Source organism: Macaca thibetana, chromosome 5 (genome assembly GCF_024542745.1).
Source record: "Macaca thibetana thibetana isolate TM-01 chromosome 5, ASM2454274v1, whole genome shotgun sequence".
In the NCBI taxonomy this organism is placed as follows: Eukaryota; Metazoa; Chordata; class Mammalia; order Primates; family Cercopithecidae; genus Macaca; species Macaca thibetana.
The window spans coordinates 36438176-36459867 of record NC_065582.1 but is presented as its reverse complement, the minus strand read 5'-3'; the positions used below and the strand labels follow the sequence as shown (position 1 = coordinate 36459867).

General features: G+C 39.8%; 1 protein-coding gene across 2 annotated transcripts in view; it reads left to right on the top strand.

The window, feature by feature from the left end:
* MND1 (meiotic nuclear divisions 1) overlaps window positions 1-21692 on the top strand; it is a 73820-nt gene that overhangs the window by 10189 nt on the left and 41939 nt on the right. For both annotated transcript variants that reach the window (XM_050789920.1, XM_050789921.1), the window contains exons 3-4: window positions 2971-3028; window positions 5761-5909. In XM_050789920.1, the coding sequence (XP_050645877.1) occupies window positions 2971-3028; window positions 5761-5909 (207 nt within the window). The remainder of the gene's footprint in view (window positions 1-2970; window positions 3029-5760; window positions 5910-21692) is intronic.

Genomic DNA, 21692 nt, shown 5'->3' with positions numbered 1-21692 from the left:
ATCGTAAGAACAGAAAACCAAAGACCGCATGTTCTCGCTCATAGGTGGGAATTGAACAATGAGATCACTTGGACACAGGAAGGGGAACATCACACACTGGGGCCTATTGTTGGGAGGAGGTAGGGGGGAGGGATAGCTTTAGGAGATATACCTAATGTAAATGACGAGTTAATGGGTGCAGCACACCAACATGGCACATACATATGTAACAAACCTGCATGTTGTGCACATGTACCCTAGAACTTGAAGTATTATAAAAAAAGAAAAAGAAAAAAAAAAGAACAATATTATCTAGGATTATATGTCTTCCATGGTATCCTACACATAGTTCTTTTTATATTGTCTTCATCCCTTCTTCATTATCTTTGCTTAATGCCGGGGAGTCTAAGAACTGAGATTTACTTGAGATCATTTCCTTTGTCCACGTCAGTGACCGCACTGAGTTCTGAGGCTAGTTCTTTCCAAGCCTGTTTGTTTATACAGCAGCCCCACTGGGGCAGCCAGTACATCTGGAGCTCTTCCTTGGTGACTGCATTTAGGCAGATATCTCAATGGTTCATGTTCTTTTTCTAGGGAATTTAAAGTATTTGCAAAGAGGTTTGATTAACTGATTTTTCTAATGCATTAAAGACTTAAAGTCAGTAATGTATTACATGTTCCCTGAGATTCTAAAGTATTATGTTTAAATAATTTATTCCTCAATGTGCAAAAATTAATCTCATACTCTCACGAAGTTCAATGACTTAATATTTTCCTAAATTTACTAACTCTTAGGTGTAGTGAGATGAAATTTTTTCAACATTTTATTACGAAAATTTTCAAACATACAGCAAAGATGAGTTTTTCAGTGAATACCCATATGCCTACTACCTAGATTCTACCATTTGCATTTTATTCTTCTGGCTTTATCACATATATATTCATCTATCTACTTCTTATCTCTCCATCAACTCTTTTTTTTAAATGTACTTCAAAGGAGTTCTTTATATATGTATATCCTGGGTGCCAGGCCTTTTCCAGGTACATGTTTTGCAGTTATTTTAATCTAGTTGGTATTTGTCATTTCATTTTCTTTCCAGTGCCCTTGGATGAGCAGAAGTTTTAAATTTTTATGAAGTATAATTTCCAAGTGCAGTTGCCTTTTCAAGTTTATTTTGGAAGAACTGTATCCCAAATTTTTCGTAACAATAATCAAAATATTTCTGGGTTTTTTTGTTGTTGTTGTTTTGTTTTGAGACTGAGTCTCTCTCTTTTGCCCAGGCTGGAGTGCAGTGGTGTGATCTTGGCTTACTGCAGCCTCCACCTCCCAAGTTCAAGCGATTCTTGTGCCTCAGCCTCCCGACTACCTGGGATTACTCGGGTGCCCGCCATAACGCCCAGCTAATTTTTGTATGTTTAGTAGAAACAGGGTTTTGCCATATTGGCCATACTGGTCTCGAACTCCTGAGCTCAAACGATCCACCCGCCTCAGCCTCCCAAAGTGCTGGGATTACAGGGGCGTGAGCCACCATGCCCATCCACAATATTTCTGTTCTAATTACTACATACTTTAGTTTTTTCAAATGATTTAACTTTTGTTATGCAAGTTCTTTTCACCACTTCAACCAAGGCTTATTAGCAGTAGAAAATAATATTCTAGACAGGTTTTTTTTTTTTTTTTTTCTGGTCGTAAGATTTAAATATTCAACACGCATATCTTCCCTTAATGTTTTCCTTTGCATATGGTGGACATGCAACATGTATATGTGAATGATTGATAGGCAGCCATGAATTGTATAATTTCCCTATTGTTTAGGTATAGCTCTTCCACGAAACCCCTTCCACGAAACCTGACAGTTGCCTGTTTTGCTTTTAGTTAGAACTGCTAAATCTGTACAGTGTCATACATGTTAAAGCACTGTCTGTGTTTTCTTAAAATCAAAGTGTCAGAGAAGGTAATTCGCTCGTGTTACCAAGTGATCCAGTATAACTAGGTTGGTGTTTTTTGATACCATTTCTGTTTTGTTTTGTTTTTTGAAACAGAATCTCACTCTATACTCAGGCTGGAGTATAGTGGCACAGTCATAGCTTACTGCAGCCTCAACCTCCCAGGCTCAAGCGATTCTCCCACCTCAGCCTCCCACGTATCTAGGACTACAGGCACATGCCACTACACCCAGCTAATTTTTTGATTTTGTAGAGTTGTGGTGCGAGAGTGGTCTCAATATGTTACCCAGGCCAGTCTCCAGCTCTTAGGCTCAAGCAGTCCTCCCAAAATGCTGGGATTACAGACAGAAGACACCGTGACTGGCCTATAACTAGTTTTTATACTTAAGTGGGAAGATTGTTCTTTATGTTCTGATCTCCAAGAACTTTATTGTTCTTTATGTTCTCCCTCAGGAGGCTGAAGTGGGAGGATTGCTTGAGCCCTGGAGGTCAAGGCTGCAGTGAGCCATGATCATGCCACTGCACTCCCATCTAGGTGATAGAGTGAAACCATGTCTCAAACAAAAAAAAATTGTATATGTATGCAAAAATCTCTTCATTTTAAGTTCTATTGAGGGTATTGAATGAGATAATCAAAGAGTTTCTTATAAGCTCTAAAATGCTTGATTCTATTATACTGTTCATTTCCAGGCCAATTTTTTAAATACATTTTTTCATGAACATAAAATTATGATGTATATATAAATATATAATAGAACACGATAGGGTGACTATAGTTAACAATAATATATTGTATATTTTAAAATACTAAAAGTGGAATCGTAATGTTCCTAACACAAAGAAATGATCAGTGTTTGAAGGGATGGATACCCTAATTACCACAATTTGATCATAGCACATTGTATACCTGTATCAAAATATCACACACACCCTGTAAATGTATACAACTATTATGTACCCATAATAAAAGTTTTTTAAAAAGATAATATACATAGTAGAAAATAAACACGTGCTTTTCATTTTCTTTAAAACCCTTTTAAACAGAAAGATGTGTTTCAATTAAAAGACTTGGAGAAGATTGCTCCCAAAGAGAAAGGCATTAGTAAGTACCAAAATTACACTGGAATGTTTTGGGAAATATACTGGGATGTTTTGGGAAATATCTTAATATTCATTAAGTCATCTTTTCTGCAACAGTCTTTCACTTTATGGAAAACCTGAATTTCTAGAGACAAAGAAATTACCACCAGTTACCTACCATCCAAAGATAACCACTGTCGTGTTGTCCTTTATTTTTCTGTATAATACATCCTGTATATTACATTTTGAATATATATCCCTGTCATTAAATATCCTTTTATAACATAAATGATTGTATAGCATCCCATTGCAATAAAAAATACTTTTAAAAATCTAGTTGATAAGCTAGGTAGTAGCACACACACCTTGAGGTCCCAGCCACTCTGGAGGCTGAAGCGGGAGGATCGCTTCAGGCCAGCTAGGCAACATAGCAAAATCCTGTCTTTAAAATAAAAATCCAGTTATTAGACTGGTTTCCAGTTTTTTTGCTATCGAAAACAATGTATTGACAGGCATCCTTTTATGTATCTATTATTGTTTTGTTTGGCTGTATTTATAAGGTGGAATTTCCCCATAAAAGATATGTATAAATCAGGCTGGGCGCGGTGGCTCACGCCTGTAATCCCAGCACTCTGGGAGGCCAAGGCAGGCAGATCACAGGGTCAGGAGATTGAGACCATCCTGCCTAACGTGGTGAAACCCCGTCTCCACTAAAAATAAAAATAAAAAAATTAGCCCGGCATGGTGGCGGGCATCTGTAGTCCTAGCTACTCAGGAGGCTGAGGCAGGAGAATGGCGTGAACCTGGGAGGCAGAGCTTGCAGTGAACCGAGATCGCACCACTGCACTCCATCTTGGGGACAGATCAAGACTCCGTCTCAAAAAAAAAAAAAAAAAGATATGTATAAATCTGAAGTTTTAGCTACAGAATGCCACATTTCTCCACCCATACTGAGAGTACCCATTTCCTTGAATTCTTTATTTTTTTAGTGTTTTTAATTGGGTAGTCATGTCTAATTGCTTTGTTTTTTATTTCTTCAGTTATTAATGTGGTTGAACATTTTTCTCATATATTGGCCATGTATATTTCATTTTATTTTAATCTTATTTATTTATTTATTTATTTTTGAGACAGAATCTACTCTGTCATCCAGGCTGGAGTGCAGTGGTGCAGTCCTGGCACGCTGCAATCTCTGCCTCTCAGGTTCAAGCAATTCTCCTGCTTCAGCCTCATAAGTAGCTGGGATTACAAGTGCCTGCCACCATGCCCAGCTAACCTTTGTATTTTTAGTAGAGATGGGGATTCGCCATGTTGGCCAGGCTGGTCTCAAACCCCTGACCTCAAGTGATCTACCTGCCTCGGCCTCCCAAAGTGCTGGGATTATAGGCATGAGCCACCATGCATATTTTATAGATGCACATTGATGTATTTTTTCTGTGTCTTATGTTGTTTCAAAATGAGAAAACCTCTTTTATTATGAATGTACATACAAATGAAACTAGACAACCACTGAGAGTCCCTCACACTTTTATGCACACCACACAGTTATTCTGTCTTTACAGTCATCAGTGAACAATTGGTTCTGCTACTTCTTAAAGATAGGAAAATTTCTTAAGTTTAAATACACAGCTAACCCTTGAACAACACCTATGTTTTTCAAGATTGGGATACCAATCCCCCACACAATTGAAAATCTGCATGTAACTTTTGACTCCCCCAAAACTTAACTACTGATAGCCTGCTGTTGACAGGAAGCCATACCATGTATTTACTATTCATTAAGTGGCAGTGGATCATCCTAAAGGTCTTCGTCCTTGTCATCTTACGTTGAGTAGGCTGAGGAAGTGGTGTTGCTGTCTCGGGTGGCAGAAAATCCACGTATAACTGGACCCATACAGTTCAAACCTGTACTGTTCAAGGGTCAACTATACAGTTTTAATTACACCAGTGTCCTAATATCCCCAGACAAATTGTAGGTAATGGAATCTCAACTGTATCTTGAAGGATCAAAATCAAAATTCAATACAGTCTACAAGATGGACAAATTTATTTTAAAAATTTGTATTAACTAGATTCCTTTTTTTCTTACCGTTTTCCCTCCCAGTGATTGACAATTTTTTTCTGCAGTATAAGATGATAGCCAAATTACCCAACATCTTTTTTTAAAAAAGAAACATTATTTAGAAAAGGAAAAGATACCATATAGCAACAGACTATGAGCGTTAACACTCTTAAAATTACTTACTAAGCACTGATGCTAGTATCTTCTATTAGTACATAATCTATTGGGGGAGAAAAACTTGCATTTCTGTAGTTCTGTTTTACTTTTTCAAAGGCTTCTCACAAGTAACATTTTATTGACATTACCGCTGTGCACCAAAGTAGGTTTGGAAATGATCATATCTAATAGGTTTTAAAAATTAGGCATAAAGAACAGTTTGCCCTAGAGTCATCCAGTGTTACTGCTAAGAGTTAGGACTAGAACTCAGGTCCTATTCTTAATCCTGTATATGACCTGTTTTCCCCTAAGCTCCTATATAAGTTATGCTTTGCTTAAGGATGGGGATACATTCTAAGGAATGTTTCCTTAGGCAATTTTTTGTTGTGCATATTGTTATTTTTAAGAGCTTATTATTTATTAACTTTTTAATTCTTGATTTGTCATATGTTTTGCAAGTGTTTCCCCGGTTATTTGTCCTTTAATTTTATTTATGGTGTTTTTTTAACATAGAGTCTTTAAAAATTGTCTCTTAGCTGCTATGTCAGTAAAAGAAGTCCTTCAGAGCTTAGTTGATGATGGTATGGTTGACTGTGAGAGGATCGGAACTTCTAATTATTATTGGGCTTTTCCAAGTAAAGCTCTTCATGCAAGGAAACGTAAATTGGAGGTTCTGGAATCTCAGGTAAGCTGCCACAGTTAAAAGGAATAGATTTGCTTTATAACAGGAGTTGTTTTACTTCATCCTCTTTTCGTTTAGCAGTTACTTTTAAATTTTTGATGTGCATTATTTGACTGAAAGTCTAAAGATAATCAACATCTCTTTCTACAAAACAATATGAGGAACTTAGAACGTTTTAATTTTCATCTTCCCATATGTCAAGGTATTGTTTTTGTTGTTGCTGTTTTTATTGTTTTTTAATTTTCTCTTTATCAGTAGATGGTTTTTTGGGAGCAGTTTTAGACTTACAGAAAAACATTGGTGGAAAAGTACAGAGTTCCCAAACATGCCCTTCCTCCCTCACCATGCACACAGTTTCCCCTATTATTGACATCCTATGCTAGTGTAATAAGTTTGTCACAATTGAGCCAATATTGATTTATTATTAACTAAATTCCATAGCTTACATTAGGGTTCATTCTTGGTGTTATATATTATGTGAGTTTTGACAAATGCACGATGATGTGTATCCACAATTATAGTGTTGTACAGAATAGTTTCACTGCCCTAAAAATCTGCTGTTCCCCACCTATTCATCCCTTCCTTCTCCTGAAACTCTAGCAACCACTGATCTTTTTACTGTCTCTATAGTTTCACCTTTCCCATATAGTTGGAATCATATAGTGTGTAACCTTTTCAGATTGGCTTCCTTCACTTCACAATATGCATTTGAGGTTTCTCCATGTATATTAGTGGCTTGATGGCTCATTTCTTTTTATTGCTGAATAATATTTCGTTCTATGATTATACCACAGTTTGTTTATCCATTGAGCTATTGAGGAACATCTGGGTCACATCCAAGTTCGGGCAGTTACAAATAAAGCTGCCATAAACATTCGTGTGTAGGTTTTGTGTACACATAAATTTTCAACACATTTAGTACCAAGGAGCATGATTGCTGGATTGTATGGTAAGTTTATGTTTACTTTCTAGGAAACTGCCAAAGTATCTGTTTTTGCATTCCCAACTATGGTGGGTAAGAGTTACTATTGGTTCACATCATTGCCAGGATTTGGTGTTGTCAGTGTTTTGTATTTTAGCCAGTCTAATACATGTGTAGTGGTATCTCATTGTTGTTTTAAATTGCCATTCTCTAATGACGTATGATTTGGACATCTTTTTTTTTTTTTTTTTTTTTTTTTTGTGAGATGGAGTTTCACTTTTTTTGCCCAGGCTGGCGTGCAATGGTGCGATCTCAGCTTACTGTAACTTCTGACTCCCTGGTTCAAATGATTCTCCTGCCTCAGCCTTCCAAGTAGCTGGGATAACAGGCGCATGCCACCACGTCCAGCTAATTTTGTATTTTTAGGAGAAACGGGGTTTCACCGTGATGGCCACGCTAGTCTCAAACTCCTGACCTCAGGTGATCCACCCACCTTGGCCTCCCAAAGTGCTGGGTTTATGGCCTGAGCCACCACGCCCAGCCCTGGAACATCTTTTTTTATGCTTATTTGTCATCTGTGTAACAGGAGGTGTTTAGATCTTTTGCCCATTTTTTAATTGGGTTTTTGTTTTCTCATTTTTGAGTTTTAAGAGTTCTTTGTATATTTCGGACACCAGTTCTTTATCAAATACGTGCTTTTCAGAGATTTTCTCTGAGTCTGTGGCTTGTCTTTTCATTATCTTAACAGCGTCTTTCACAGAGCAGTTTTCAATTTTAATGAAGTCCAGCTGGTCAATTTTTTTCTTTCCTGGGACATTCTTTTGGTGTTGTAACTAAAAAGTCATGGCCAAACCCAGCAGCATGTCGATTTTCTCCTATGTTACCTTCTAGGAGTTTTGTAGTTTTGCATTTTACGCTTAGATTTATTATCCATTTTGAGTTAATTTTTGGGAAAGGTATAAAGTGTGTGTCTAAATTCAATTTTTTGTACATACATGTCCAAAGTAACTGTATTTTGGTATAATTTACTTCCTTTGTGTATGTGTGTATATATATATGTATATGTCTATATATGTATACACATAAAGCAAGACCCTGTCTCACACACACACAAATATATATATACACACACACACTTATATAACTACTAAAGTACCCAGGGTCTTGCTTTGGCACCCAGGCTGGAGTGTAATGGCACAAACATGGTTCACTGCAGCCTCAACCTCCCAGGCCCAAGCCATCCTCCCACTTCAGCCTCCTGAGTAGCTGGGATTATAGCATACTCTGCTAATTTTTGCACTTTTTTGTAGAGACAGGGTTTTGCCATGTTGCCCGGGCTGGTCTTGAACTCCTGAGCTCAAGTGATCCACCTACCTCAGCTTCCTAAAGTGCTGGTGGGTGAGCCACTGCAAGCGGCCTGTAACCCTGTGCACTTTATGAATTTAAAAACATGTCAAGAAGGAATCCATACTGAAGGACTTCCTTTAGTAATTTGTTCAGCCAGAGTGTAAGAGTGGTAAACTCTCAATCTTTGTTTGAAAATGTCTAATTTATCATTGCTTCCCAAATATAGAATTCTTAGTTATTTTTCCTCAGCATTTTGAAAATGTTATTTCGTTGTCTTGTGGCATATGTTGCTAATGAGATGTTTTGCTATCATTCTAATTGTCTTGTTTTGCTTAGTAATTTCTCTTCTGTTTGCTTTTAAGATTTCCTTCAGTCTTTGATGTTATGTTATGATGTTTTATCATGAATCCGAGTTTGCATGTTTTTATTTCTTCTGCTTTAGGACCCTGGCTGCTGCTTCCATGTAATAATTAAAGTCTTCTATTATGGAAAATTCTGGCTGGGCGCAGTGGCTCACGCCTGTAATCCCAGCACTTTGGGAGGCCAAGGCGGGCAGATCACAAGGTCAGGAGATTGAGACCATCCTGGTTAACATGGTGAAACCCTGTCTCTACTAAAAATACAAAAAAAATTAGCTGGGCATGGTGGCGGGCGCCTGTAGTCCCAGCTACTCGGGAGGCTGATGCAGGAGAATGGTGTGAACCTGGGAGGCGGAGCTTGCAGTGAGCCGAGATTGTGCCACTGCACTCCAGCCTGGGCGACAGAGCAAGACTCTGTCTCAAAAAAAAAAAAAAGAAAAAAGAAAAAGAAAAGAAAAGAAAATTGTAAGGTAGTATTACTTCAACTGTTTCCTGTTCCCTAATAGCTCTGTTCTTTCCTTCTGGGATTCCTATCTGTATCCTCATTCTGTCGTCTATGTTGTTTAAGAACTCTTTATTTTTCCATGTCTTTCCATGTCTGTGATTCATTGCAGTTAATTTTCTCAGCTCTCTTTCACTTTCAGTTCTTTCCATACTATTTATAATCTGCTACTTAGCTGTTCATTGAGTCTTTTTATTTTAATAATTAGATTTTATCTCTAGAAATTCTATTTGGTCCTTTTTCAGTTCTGCCTATCCTGTTTTTCCTACACTGTTCTATTTCATTATGGCTTCTATTGCTTTCATCTCTTTTACAAATTTAAACTTATTGATATGGCTTTGATCTGTGTCCACTCCAAAACCTCATGTCAAATTGTAATCCCCAGTGTTGGAGGTGGGGCCTGATGGCAAGTGATTGGATCTTGGGGGCAGTTTCTCATGAATGGTTTAGCATCATCCCCTCAGTGCTGTTCTTGTGATAGTGAGTGAGTTCTCATGAGATCTGGCTGTTTAAGTGTGTAGCACCTCCCCCGCCTTTGAGTCCTGCTCCTGCCATATAAAACGCCTGCTCCGCTAAGTAAAAGATCCCTGAGGCCTCCCCAGAAGCAGAAACCCCCATGCTTCCAGTATAGCCTGCAGAACCATGAGCCAATTAAACCTCTTTTCTTTATAAATTACCCAGTCTCAGGTATTTCTTTATAGCAATGTGAGAACAGCCTAATACACATACTTAACTTATATTTTCCGATTACTTAAATATGTCAAATTTGGGGAGGACTATTAATTTGATATGTGTATCTGTTGGCTGCTACCATTTGTAGTTTTTTTAACCTGTATGTTTTTTAGTTTTTATTTATGAGCTCACATTCAATTGGTGATGTTTAGTCTGTGGGAGCCACAGGTGCTCTGTGAAATAGTGGTTTAGGTTTTTTTTTTTTTAGAGTCTTTGGGTACTTTAGTAGTTATAGACCAATTTTTATGTTAATTTCTTGGCTTACAGTTCTACTGCCTCATGTTTTATACAGGATGAGTACTGCATAAAATTTAGTATGCATGTCTATACATGGCATGGATTGAGAGATTTGTTTTCCTATAGGTGACTTTCCCCCACCCCCACATGAAGTGCAAGATGGAGGTAAGCTCCTTGTTATTGTCCATGGAATTTGCTGGTACTTTGAGCTATATGCTGGAGTTCAGTTCTAGCCCTCCTTGTTTCATGACCCTTCACACCTGCTTTCCTGGTGTGCATGTTAGACTCCTAGCCCCTAGTCACCTTTCTATTGTTGCTTTTTGTTTTTTCATTTCTGTCACCTGGGGATAGTTCTTCCTTTTTTTTTTTTTTTGAGATAGAGTTTCGCTCTTGTCGCCCAGGCTGGAGTGCAGTGGCACAAGCTCAGCTCACTGCAATCTCCGCCTCCCAGGTTCAAGCAATTCTCCTGCCTCAGCCTCCCGAGTAGCTGGGATTACAGGCGCCCACCACCATGCTTGGCTAATTTTTGTATTTTTAGTAGAGACAGGGTTTTGCCACTTTAGCCAGGCTGGTCTCGAACTCCTGACCTCAGGTGATCTACCTGCCTCGGCCTCCCAAAGTGCTGGGATTACAGGCATGAGCCATTGCACCCAGCCTGATTTTATTTTTTTGTTCATCATTCAAAAGACAGTTTTCCATGTTTTTTGAGTAAAAGAAGATGTGTTGGATTTTGGAAATAACATGCCTTCAAAGAGCGTGCAGTCAGTTGTAGGAGGACAGTGGGAGAAAAGGAAGAGGATAGAGAAGGATTGGTGAAGAGATAGGTAGAGGCCACATTCCTCTGTGGCATGATCAGGAGTTTGGACCTACCTAAGAGGGATGGAAAGCCAATGAACATTTTTACCAGAGAAGTTACATGATGATAAATGCCTTTCTGGGGACAGTATGAAGAACAGGTTGAGGGAAATGGCACCTAGGATCAGAGAAATCAGCTATGAGACTATTATAATTGCATGGTTAACAAATGGGGACCCACATTGAGGTGTCTGCACACTCTCTAGGATGGCTACTGTCAGACACACGGAGAGGGCCAGGAGTGGTGGCTCATGCCTGTTATCCCAATGCTTTGGGAGGTCGAAGTGGGAGGATCACTTGAGCCCAGGAGTTCACGACCAGCCTGGGCAACACAGCAAGATTTTTTACAAAATAATAGTAATAAATTTTTTTCGAAAGAGAATAATAAGTGTTAGCAAGGATGTGGACAAATTGGAGCCCTTGTGCACTGTTGATGGGAATGTGAAATGGTGCAGCTGCCGTGGAAAACAGTATGGTGGCTCCTCAAAGAGTTATAAATAGAATTACCCTATGATTCAATAGTTCTATGGTGTACATCTGTGGTCTCAGCTACTTGGGGCCTGAGGTGGGAGGATCACTTGAGCCCAGGAATTCAAGACCAGTCTGGGCAACATGGCAAGACTGCGTCTCTACAAAAAAATTGTAAAAGTAGCCGGGGATAGTGGCAGGCTCCTGTGGTCCTGGCTATTTGACAGGCTAAGGTAGGAGGATCTCATGAGCCTAGGAGTTTGAGGTTGCAGTGAGCCGTGTTCGTGCCACTGCACTGCAGGTTGGGCCACAGAGTGAGACCCTGTTTAAGAAAAAAAATTCCATTTTTTGGTACATATCCAAGACTTGAAAGCAGGGTCTTGAAGAGCTATTTTTACACCTACATTCATAGCAGCATTACAGTAGCTGAAAGGTGGAAGCAACCCAAATGGCTTTCCATGAATGAATAAGCAAAATGTGAAAGTGGAATATTATTCAGCCTTGAAAAGGAATGACATTCCTTTTATTTATTTATTTAGAGATGGAGTCTCACCCTGTCACCCAGGCTGAAGTACAGTGGCACAGTCATAGCTCACTGCAGCCTCAAAACTCCTTAGTGTAAGTGATTCTCCAGCCTTAGCCTCCTGAGTGGCTAGGATTGCAGGCTCATCCCACCACAAGGAATGAAATTCTGACAAATGCTACAACATGGATGAACCTTGAGGACAGTATGCTAAGTGAAAAGTCTATCATAAAAAGACAAATACTATATGATTCCACATAATATGAGGTATCTAGAGTAGTCAAACTTACAGAAATAAAAAATAGAATGAGGGCTGACGTTGCTGACCTTAGAAGATGATTCCACTGGCACTCCTGTCCCTGACTGAAGAACCAGATGTTGTTGCCAGCAAAAAAAAAAAAATTCTATCCAAGCTACCAGTCACAGTTCTGGAAGGTATGTGTCATTGGCCAAGCCTGGGTCATGTGTCCACACTCTAGTTGCCAGGAGAGCTGGGGAAGTAAATAATTAGGGTTTCTAGATTCTGTGGTAGGAGTTAGCTGCTTCCTGTTGGCACAAACAGTTCCCCAAAACAGAAACAGGGTTCAGATGCTGAACAGCACCCCTGCTTCTGTGATAGATACTCACAAAATAAGAGAAAAAACTCTAGAAAGGAACACAGGACATGGAGTCAAAATAACAACAAATTTATGGAATACCACCATCGTGTGCTAGATACTGTTCTGGGCACTTGGGATCCATTAGTAAACAAAGGTTGAAAGCGGGGAGATCAGATAGGTTATTGGAATAATCCAACTGTAAGGTTACAGTGGTTTTTTATTTATTTTATATTTTTTATTTAAGAAAAAGCCGGGCACGGTGGCTCACGCCTGTAATCCCAGCACTTTGGGAGGCCGAGGTGGGTGGATCACGAGGTCAGCAGTTCAAGACCAGCCTGACCAACATGGTGAAAACTCGTCTCTACTGAAAATACCAAAAAAAAAAAAAAATTTTAGCTGGGCATGGTGGCGGATCCCTGTAATCTCAGCTACTTAGGAGGCTGAGGCAGGAGAATCTCTTGAAACCAGAAGGTGGGGGTTGCAGTGAGCTGAGATTGTGCCACTGCACTCTAGCCTGGGCAACGAGAGCAAAACTCCGTCTTAAAAAAAAAAAAAAAAATGGCCGGGCGCGGTGGCTCAAGCCTGTAATCCCAGTACTTTGGGAGGCCGAGGCGGGTGGATCACGAAGTCAGGAGATCGAGACCATCCTGGCTAACATGGTGAAACCCCAACTCTACTAAAAATACAAAAAACTAGCCGGGCGTGGTGGCGGGCGCCTGTAGTCCCAGCTACTCGGAGGCTGAGGCAGGAGAATGGCGTGAACCCGGGAGGCGGAGCTTGCAGTGAGCCGAGATTGCGCCACTGCACTCCAGCCTGGGTGACACAGCGAGACTCCATCTCAAAAAAAAAAAAAAAAGGAAAGAGAAGGCCTCAGAAAAGAGGTCATCTTTTTTGGTTTTTTTTCGTTTTAGGAGATGGAGTCTTGCTCTGTCACCCAGGTTGGAATGCAGGGGCACAATCATAGCTCACTGCAGCCTTGAACTCCTGGGCTCCAGCAGTCCTCCCACTTCAGCCTCCCGAAGTTCTGGGATTACTGGTGTGAGCCACTGTGGCTGACCACGGTAATGATGGTTTAAACCAAAGCAGTGGCAATGGATTTGTGAAAAAAGTTGTTGAATTCTGGATATAGTTTGAAATTAGAGCCAATAGGATTTCCTTATGGAATGGATATAGAGTGTGAGGTCAATAAGGGAATTGTATTAGTTTTTTATGACTGCCATAGTAAATTAGTGCAAACTTGGTGGCTGCAAACGAAAAAATATATTCTATCACAGCTCTGGAGGCCAGAAGTTCAAAATCAGTGTTACTAGGCCAAAATCAAAGTGTTGGCACAGCTGCTCCTTCTCCAGAGGCTCTCTGGGATAATCTTCCTCGCCTCTTTCAATTTCTGTGGGCTGCCAGCATTCTTTGACTTGTTGCTGCATCACTCTAATCTCTGCCTCTGGGTCACATTGCCTTCTCTTCTGCTGTATGTGTCAAATTTCCCTTTAATAAGGATACATGTGATTACATTTAGGATCTGTCATAGTAATCCTTGATATGAACATTGACTACCATAGCAGTTGTGGATGAATGTTTTAAAAATTCTACTAAGATAGGGAAGACTGCAGGAGGAGCAGGTTCCTGAAGGAAAATCAGAAATTCAGCTTTGACCATGTTAAGTTTGAAGTGACTGTTAGACAAAGAAGTGGAAACCATCAAGTAGACAATTAAATATATGAATCTGTATTTCAGAGACAAGTCTATAATTTAACCAACTGCTTCACTAATCTCACTGCAGATGGGGGAGTCCTCACTGAATCCTGACTCTCAGGTTGTTCCACATTTTCTTTGAAGTTCTATATTTAGAGTGTTATTGGTTACAAGTACTAGGACGTTACTCACGCTAGTGGGTATGTTTTAAGGAAGTAGAAACAGGAATGGGAAAACATGTAAGAATAATAACTGGTATTTATTGAGCATTTGTGCCTGGCAGTGAACCATGGTCCTAAATGTATTATCTCATTTAATCCCCACAGTATTATGAGGTTAGTATTGTATTTATTTTATAGATGAAGAAACTGAGGCACAGAGAGATTAAGAGCTTGTCCAAGTCTCACAGTAAGTGTGGAATTGGGATTCCATCTCAGGTATTTTGACTCCAGATAGCCTGTCTTTCCATTCTCCCCTCCTTACTGTCCCCTCCTCTCCCTTTGGCTGCTAGAGTTGGGTAGAATGGAAGTCTCAAAAGCACTATGGCTGGGCAGATATTCTAAAAGTACTCACCTTATCTCTCTTTTTTTTCAACAACCTTGCTGAGATATAGTTTATATACTGTATAATTCACCCATTTAAAGTGTATGGTGTAATAGTTTTTAATATGTTCACTGATAGATGTACAGTCATCACTACAGTCAATTTGAGAACATTTTCATTACCTCACACAGAAACCCTCTACTCTTTAGCTATTATTCTGAATCTTCTGAGCCCACTCCTCCCACACAGACCTAGGCAACCACTAATCTACTTTCTGTCACTGTTCTGGACATTCTATATGAATGGAATCATATAATGTGTAGTCTTTCATGACTGACTTCTTTCCCTTGTCATAGTATTTTCAAAGTTCATCTATGTTGTATGTTTCAGTACTTCATTACTTTTTATGGCCAAATAATACTCTGTTTTACAAATATACCACATCTCATTTATCCATTCATCTGTTGATGGGCATGTGAGTTGTTTCCACTTTTTGACTATTCTGAATAATGCTGCTCTAAACTTTGATGTACATGTTTTTGTGTGGACATATGTTTTCATTTCTCTTGGTGTATACCTAGGAGTACAACTTCTAGGTCATATGGTAACTCTGTGTTTAATTAGGTGAAGAACTGCCAGACTGTTTGCCAGAGCAACTGCACCATTTTATAGTTCTAATAACAGTGTGTTGGCTGGGCGCGGTGGCTCACACCTGTAATCTCAGCACTTTGGGAGGCCGAGGCGGGCGGATCACAAGGTCAGGAGTTCAAGACCAGCCTGACCAACATGATGAAACCCCGTCTCTACTAAAAATACAAAAATTAGCCGGGCATGGTGGTGCACGCCTGTAATCCCAGCTACTTGGGAGGCTGAGGCAGGAGAATTGCTTGAACCTGGGAGACGGAGGTTGCAGTGAGCCGAGATCAGGCCTCTGCACTCCAGCCTGGGTGACAGAACAAGACCCTGTCTAAAAAAAAAAACAACAAAAAAAAACTCTGTTAGCATACTCATTTCTCCACATCCTCCCAAAACCTATCTGAATTTTTGATTCTAGCCATCCTAGTGGGTGTGAAGTGGTATCTCATTGTGGTTTTGGCTTCCATTTCTCTGATGACTGGTGATGTTGAGCATCTTTTCATGTGCTTCTTGGCCGTTTGCATATCTTCCTTGAATAAATGTTTATTACTATTCTTTGCCCATATCTCTTCTCTTAAATGTGATGCTGTATTTTTCTTTCCTGCTAGGAAACAACGTGCATATTCACTCAGCAAATTTTTAAAATCTGAGTTATGAATTTAGAAACTTTATAAAGGGTAATTTACTTTTGGGCCTTACTGAACTTCCCTATCTTCATGTTTTTTTGTTCTTGCTTTTATCCATTTTGAGAATTCCCTTTTCTGTCCTCTCTATTTAGCCAAATTCTAAATATCTCTTAGAAACCTCCTCAAGCTCTCATTGCTTAAAATATTCTTACCCTTCTCTAACCTCCTGTAATATTTTTTATCACAAGTAAAATATGTTGCTTTGGCATGTACTGCTGGTTGCCTAGCTAGTAAACACTGTCCTCCTCTTCTTTACTATTAATACACTTTGTTAAGGGATAGTGTGTCTTACTAAAAAATACTCATCTTTCCAGACTCCCTAGCAACTAATGGTGGCAATGGGAAGCAGGTCTGATAAATGAGATGTAAGTAGAAGACTAGCTTTGACTTTCCTGGGAAAGTTTTCACTTTCCTGAAAAAGGCAAAGCTTCTTTCTCTTATTTTCTGTGATACTGCGTTACCAAGGTAGAAAGCATAAGGATGACAGTTCTGTTCATTCATGTCCATATCACATTCTCAAAGAATGACAGAGCCTGGAAAAAAGATCTTGGGTCTCTGGTGGCATCATGAGATACTGTACTAGCCTTGTTTAATCCAGTTTTAGTTAAGTATTGTTATTTGTGGCTGAATGTGTATTCTAAATGAATACTACTGTTTTGTAGCCTTTAAAAAAAAAGTGTGATTTAGATTTTGTATTAGTTATCCATTGCTGTGTAACAAAAATATGTACTCCAAAACAGGATGACTTTAAGAAACAGACATTACTGTCTCACAGTTCTTGTGACTCATGAATCCCAGCATGGCTTAGTTGGGTACGTCTGGCTCAAGGCCTTATGCGAGGTATAGTCAAACTGTTGGCCAGGGTCATATTCTCATCTGAAGGTTCATCTGGAAGAGGATCTGCTTCCAAATCCAATCATGTGGTTATTGAATTTAGTTCCTTGCAGGGTCTTGGGGATCTCAGTTCCATGATGGCTTTTGTCCTGAGGCCTCCTTCAGCTTCTTACCACATGGTTTTCTCCATAGTACAGCTCACAATATGGCAGCTGGCTTCCCTCAAAGCAAACACACGTGTGAGAGTCCAAGACAGAAGCAGTAGTTTTTTTGTATCTTAATCTAGGAAGCAACATCCCATCACCTCAGCCACATTTTATTACCTAGAAACAAGTCATTAAATTCAGTGTACACTCAAGAGAGGAGATTACACATGACCATAAATACAGGCATACCTCAGAGATATTGCAGGTTCAGTTCCATACCACCACAATAAAGGGAATAATGCAATAAAGTGAGGACAGAAACTTTTTGGTTTCTTAGTGCACCTAAAAGTTATATTTACACTATACTGTAATCTATTAGGCGTGTGATAACATGTTTTTAAAAACTAATGTACATTAATTAAAAAATACTTTATTGCTAAAAAATGCTGATGAGCATCTGAGCCTTCTGTGAGTTGTAATCTTTTTGCAGGTGAAGGGTATTGCCTTGATCTTGATGGTTGCTGACTGATCAGGGTGATAGTTGCTGAAGGGTAGATGGCTATAGTCGGTTTTTAAAAATAAGACAACTGTGAAGTTTGCTCCATTGATTGATTTCACAAAAGATTTCTCTGTAGTATGTGATGCTGTTTGATAGCATTTTACCCACAACAGAACTTTGAAAATTGGAGTCAGTCCTCTCAAACCCTGCCTCTACTTTATCAATTAAGTTTTTGGAATATTCTAAATCCTTTGTTGCCATTTCAACAATGTTCATAGTGTCTGCATGAGGAATAGATTCCATCTCAAGAAAACACTTTCTTTGCTCATCTATAAGAAGCAATTCCTAGGACTAGACTTGGTGGCTCATTCCTGTAATCCCAGCACTTAGGGAGGCTGAGACAGGCAGATCACTTGAGGACAGAAGTTCAAGACCAGCCTAGCCAACATCATGAAACCCTGTCTCTACTTAAAATACAAAGATTAGCCGGACTTGGTGGCATACGCCTGGAATCCCAGCTACTCAGGAGGCTTGAGACGGGAGAATTACTTGAACCTAGGAGGTGGAGGTTGAAGTGAGCTGAGATCACGCCACTGCCCTCCAGCCTGGGTAACAGAGCCAGACTCCATCTCAAAAAAAGAAGCAATTTCTCATCTATTTAAGTATTATCATAAGATTGCAGCAATTCAGTCACATTTTTAGTCTCTTCTTCTCCTTCTCATTCTTATTCTTGCCATTTCCATCACATCAGTTACTTCTTCCATTGGAGTCTTGAACCCCTCAAAGTCATACATGGGGGCTGGAATCAACTTCCTCCAAATTTCTATAAATGTTGATGTTTTGACCTCCTCCCCTGAATCACAAATGTTTTGTTTTGTTTTTTGAGATGGAGTCTCACTCTGTCATCCAGGTATTGGCACGATCCTAGCTCACTACAACCTCCGCCTCCCGGGTTCAAGTGATTCTCTGGTCTCAGGTCTCCCAAGTAGCTGGGATTATGGGCATGCATCATCACGCCTGGCTAATTTTTGTATTTTTAGTAGAGATGGGGTTTCACGATGTTGGCCAGGCTGGCCTTGAACTCTTGACTTCAAGGGATCTGCCCACCTCAGCCTCCCAAAGTGCTGGGATTATAGGCGGTATCCACCATGCCTGGCCACAAATATTCTTAATGGCATCTAGAATGGTGAATCCTTCCCAGAAAGTTTTCAGTTTACTTTGCTCAGATCCGTCAGAGGAGTCATTGTGGCAGCTATAGCCTTACTGAATGTTTTTCTTAATAAAACTTGAAAGTTGAAATTACTCCTTGATCCATGGGCTACAGAATGGGTATTGTGTTATTAGGCATGAAGACATTAATCTCCTTGTATATCTTCATCAGAGTTCTTGGGTGACTAGGTGCATTGTCATTGGGCAGTAATATTTTGAAAGAAATCTTTTTTCTGAGCAGCAAGTCTCAACGGTTGCCTTGAAATACCCAGTAAGCCATGCTGTAAATAGATATGCTGTCATCTGAGCTTTGTTGTTCCATTTATAGGGCACAGGCGGAGTAGATTTAGAATAATTCTTAAGGGCCCTAGGGTTTTCACTGAGCATTGGCTTCAACTAAAGTCACCAGCTGTATTAGCCTCTAATAAGAGTGTCACCCTGGCCTTTGAAACTTTAAAGCCAGGCATGGACTTCTCTTCTCTTGCTATGAAAGTCCTAGATGACATCTTTTTCCAACAGAAGGCTGTTTTGTCTACCCTGAAAATTTTTTGTTTAGTGTAGCTTGGCTAGGTCTTCTGGATAACTTGCTTCACTTCATAGTACTTGCAACCTCGTCTTGCACTTTTGTGTTATGGAGATGGCCTCTTTCCTTAAACCTTATGAGTCAATCTCTGCTAGCTTCCAGCTTTTTCTGTGCAGCTTCCTCACCTCTCTCAGCCTACAGAGAATTGAAGAGAGTTGAGGTTTTGCTCTGGATTAGGCTTTGGCTTAAGGGAACATTGTGGTTGGCTTGATCCTCTACCCAGACCACTAAAACTTTCTCTATCTCAGCAATAAGGCTTTGCTTACCATTTGCGTGTTTACTAGATTAGCACTTTTAATTTCCTTCAGGAACTTTTCCTTTGCACTTGCAACTTGGCTCTTTGGCACAAGAGGCCTAGCTTTCGACCTGTTTTGGCTTTTGACTGTATCTTCCTAACTAAGCTTAATCATTTCTGGCTTTTGATTTAAAGTGGGAGATGTGTGACCTTTTTTCACTTGAATGCTTAGAAGCCACTGTAGGGTTATTAATTGGCCTAATTTCAATATTGTTGTGTCTCAGGGAATAGGGAAGGCCAAGGGTGGGTGAGAGATGGAGGAACGTTGAGTCACTGGAGCAGTCAGAATACATACAACATATATTAAGTTCACTGTCTTATGTTGGCATGGTTTGTGACACCCCAAAACAATTACAATAGTAACATCAAGATCACAGATCACCATGAAAAATGTAATAATAATGAAAAAGTTTAAAGTAATGCAAGAATTACACAGAAACAAGAAGTGAGCACATGCCATTGGAAAAATGACACCGATAGACTTGCTTGACTCAAGGTCGCCACAAACTTAATCTGTAGAAAACACTATCTGAAGTGCAGTAAAGCAAAGCACAATAAAAATGAGGTATGCCTGTACAAAGAGGGATCATTTAGGCCATCTTAGAGGATATCATAGGATTTTTTTTTTTTTTTTTGAGACGGAGTCTCGCTCTATCGCCCAGGCTGGAGTGCAGTGGCCGGATCTCAGCTCACTGCAAGCTCCGCCTCCTGGGTTCACGCCATTCTCCTGCCTCAGCCTCCCGAGTAGCTGGGACTACAGGCGCCCCCCACCTCGCCCGGCTAGTTTTTTGTATTTTTTAGTAGAGACAGGGTTTCACCGTGTCAGCCAGGATGGTCTCCATCTCCTGACCTCGTGATCCGCCCATCTCGGCCTCCCAAAGTGCTGGGATTACAGGCTTGAGCCACCGCGCCCGGCCGGATTTTTTTTAAAAAACTTTTTACGTGTATATATCTTCTTAATTAGTTTTTTAAAAGCAGCTTTAATGATAAATAAATGACATACAAAAACCTGCTCATAAAGTGTAGCTTTTATAACCTTTGGCATATGTATGTGTCCACGAAACTATCACCACAATCAAGGTAATTGAACATACCAATCAACCCTAAAAGTTTTTCTATTCCCCTTTGTAAAGTCATTCTCTTCCTTCCCTACACTGCTCCCGTCCCCCTATTCCCAGCAAACTGCTGATTTGCTTTATGCCACCATTCATTAGTTTGTATTTTCTAGAATTTTATATAGATGGCATCATACCGTAGTATGTACTTTCCCACACCCCCACCTCCCAGCTTCTTTTACTCGGTAAAATTATTTTAAGATTTACCCATGTTGCTTTATGTATTCATTCATTTCTGTTGCTGAGTGGAATTTCAGTGTATGAATATACAACAGTTTATTGATGAACATTTGGATATTAAGCTCTTTTATTGAATGCATAGACATTAAGGATTATGTGGCTTTGATGTATTTATTATTATGAAATGACTTCTTTATTCCAGGTAATATTCTTTTTTTTTTTGAGATGGAGTCTCGCTCTGTCGCCCAGGCTGGAGTGCAGTGGCCGGATCTCGGCTCACTGCAAGCTCCGCCTCCCGGGTTTACGCCATTCTCCTGCCTCAGCCTCCCGAGTAGCTGGGACTATAGGCTCCCGCCACCTCGCCCAGCTAGTTTTTTTGTACTTTTAGTAGAGACGAGGTTTCACCATGTGAACCAGGATGGTCTTGATCTCCTGACCTCGTGATCCGCCCGTCTCGGCCTCCCAAAGTGCTGAGATTACAGGCTTGAGCCACCGCACCTGGCCCAGGTCATATTCTCTGTTCTGGTGTTAAATAGGAACTCTTTCTTCTGAGTAACTCTTTCTATAGGAAATTTTTTTTTTTTTTAATTAAAAGTAGCATGGCATATCTTTTTCTGTTTACTTTTAATCTTTTTGTGTTTTCATATTTAGAGTAAGCTTCTTACATGTAGTTGGGACTTGCTTTTTTGTATAATCTGACAATTTCTGCCTTTTAATTAGGGTGTCTAGACTATTTACATTTAGCGTGATTACCTCTATAGTTATGTTAAATCTGCCATCTTAACTAGTCTCTAAGTTACTTGAGGACAAGAACTATGTTTTAT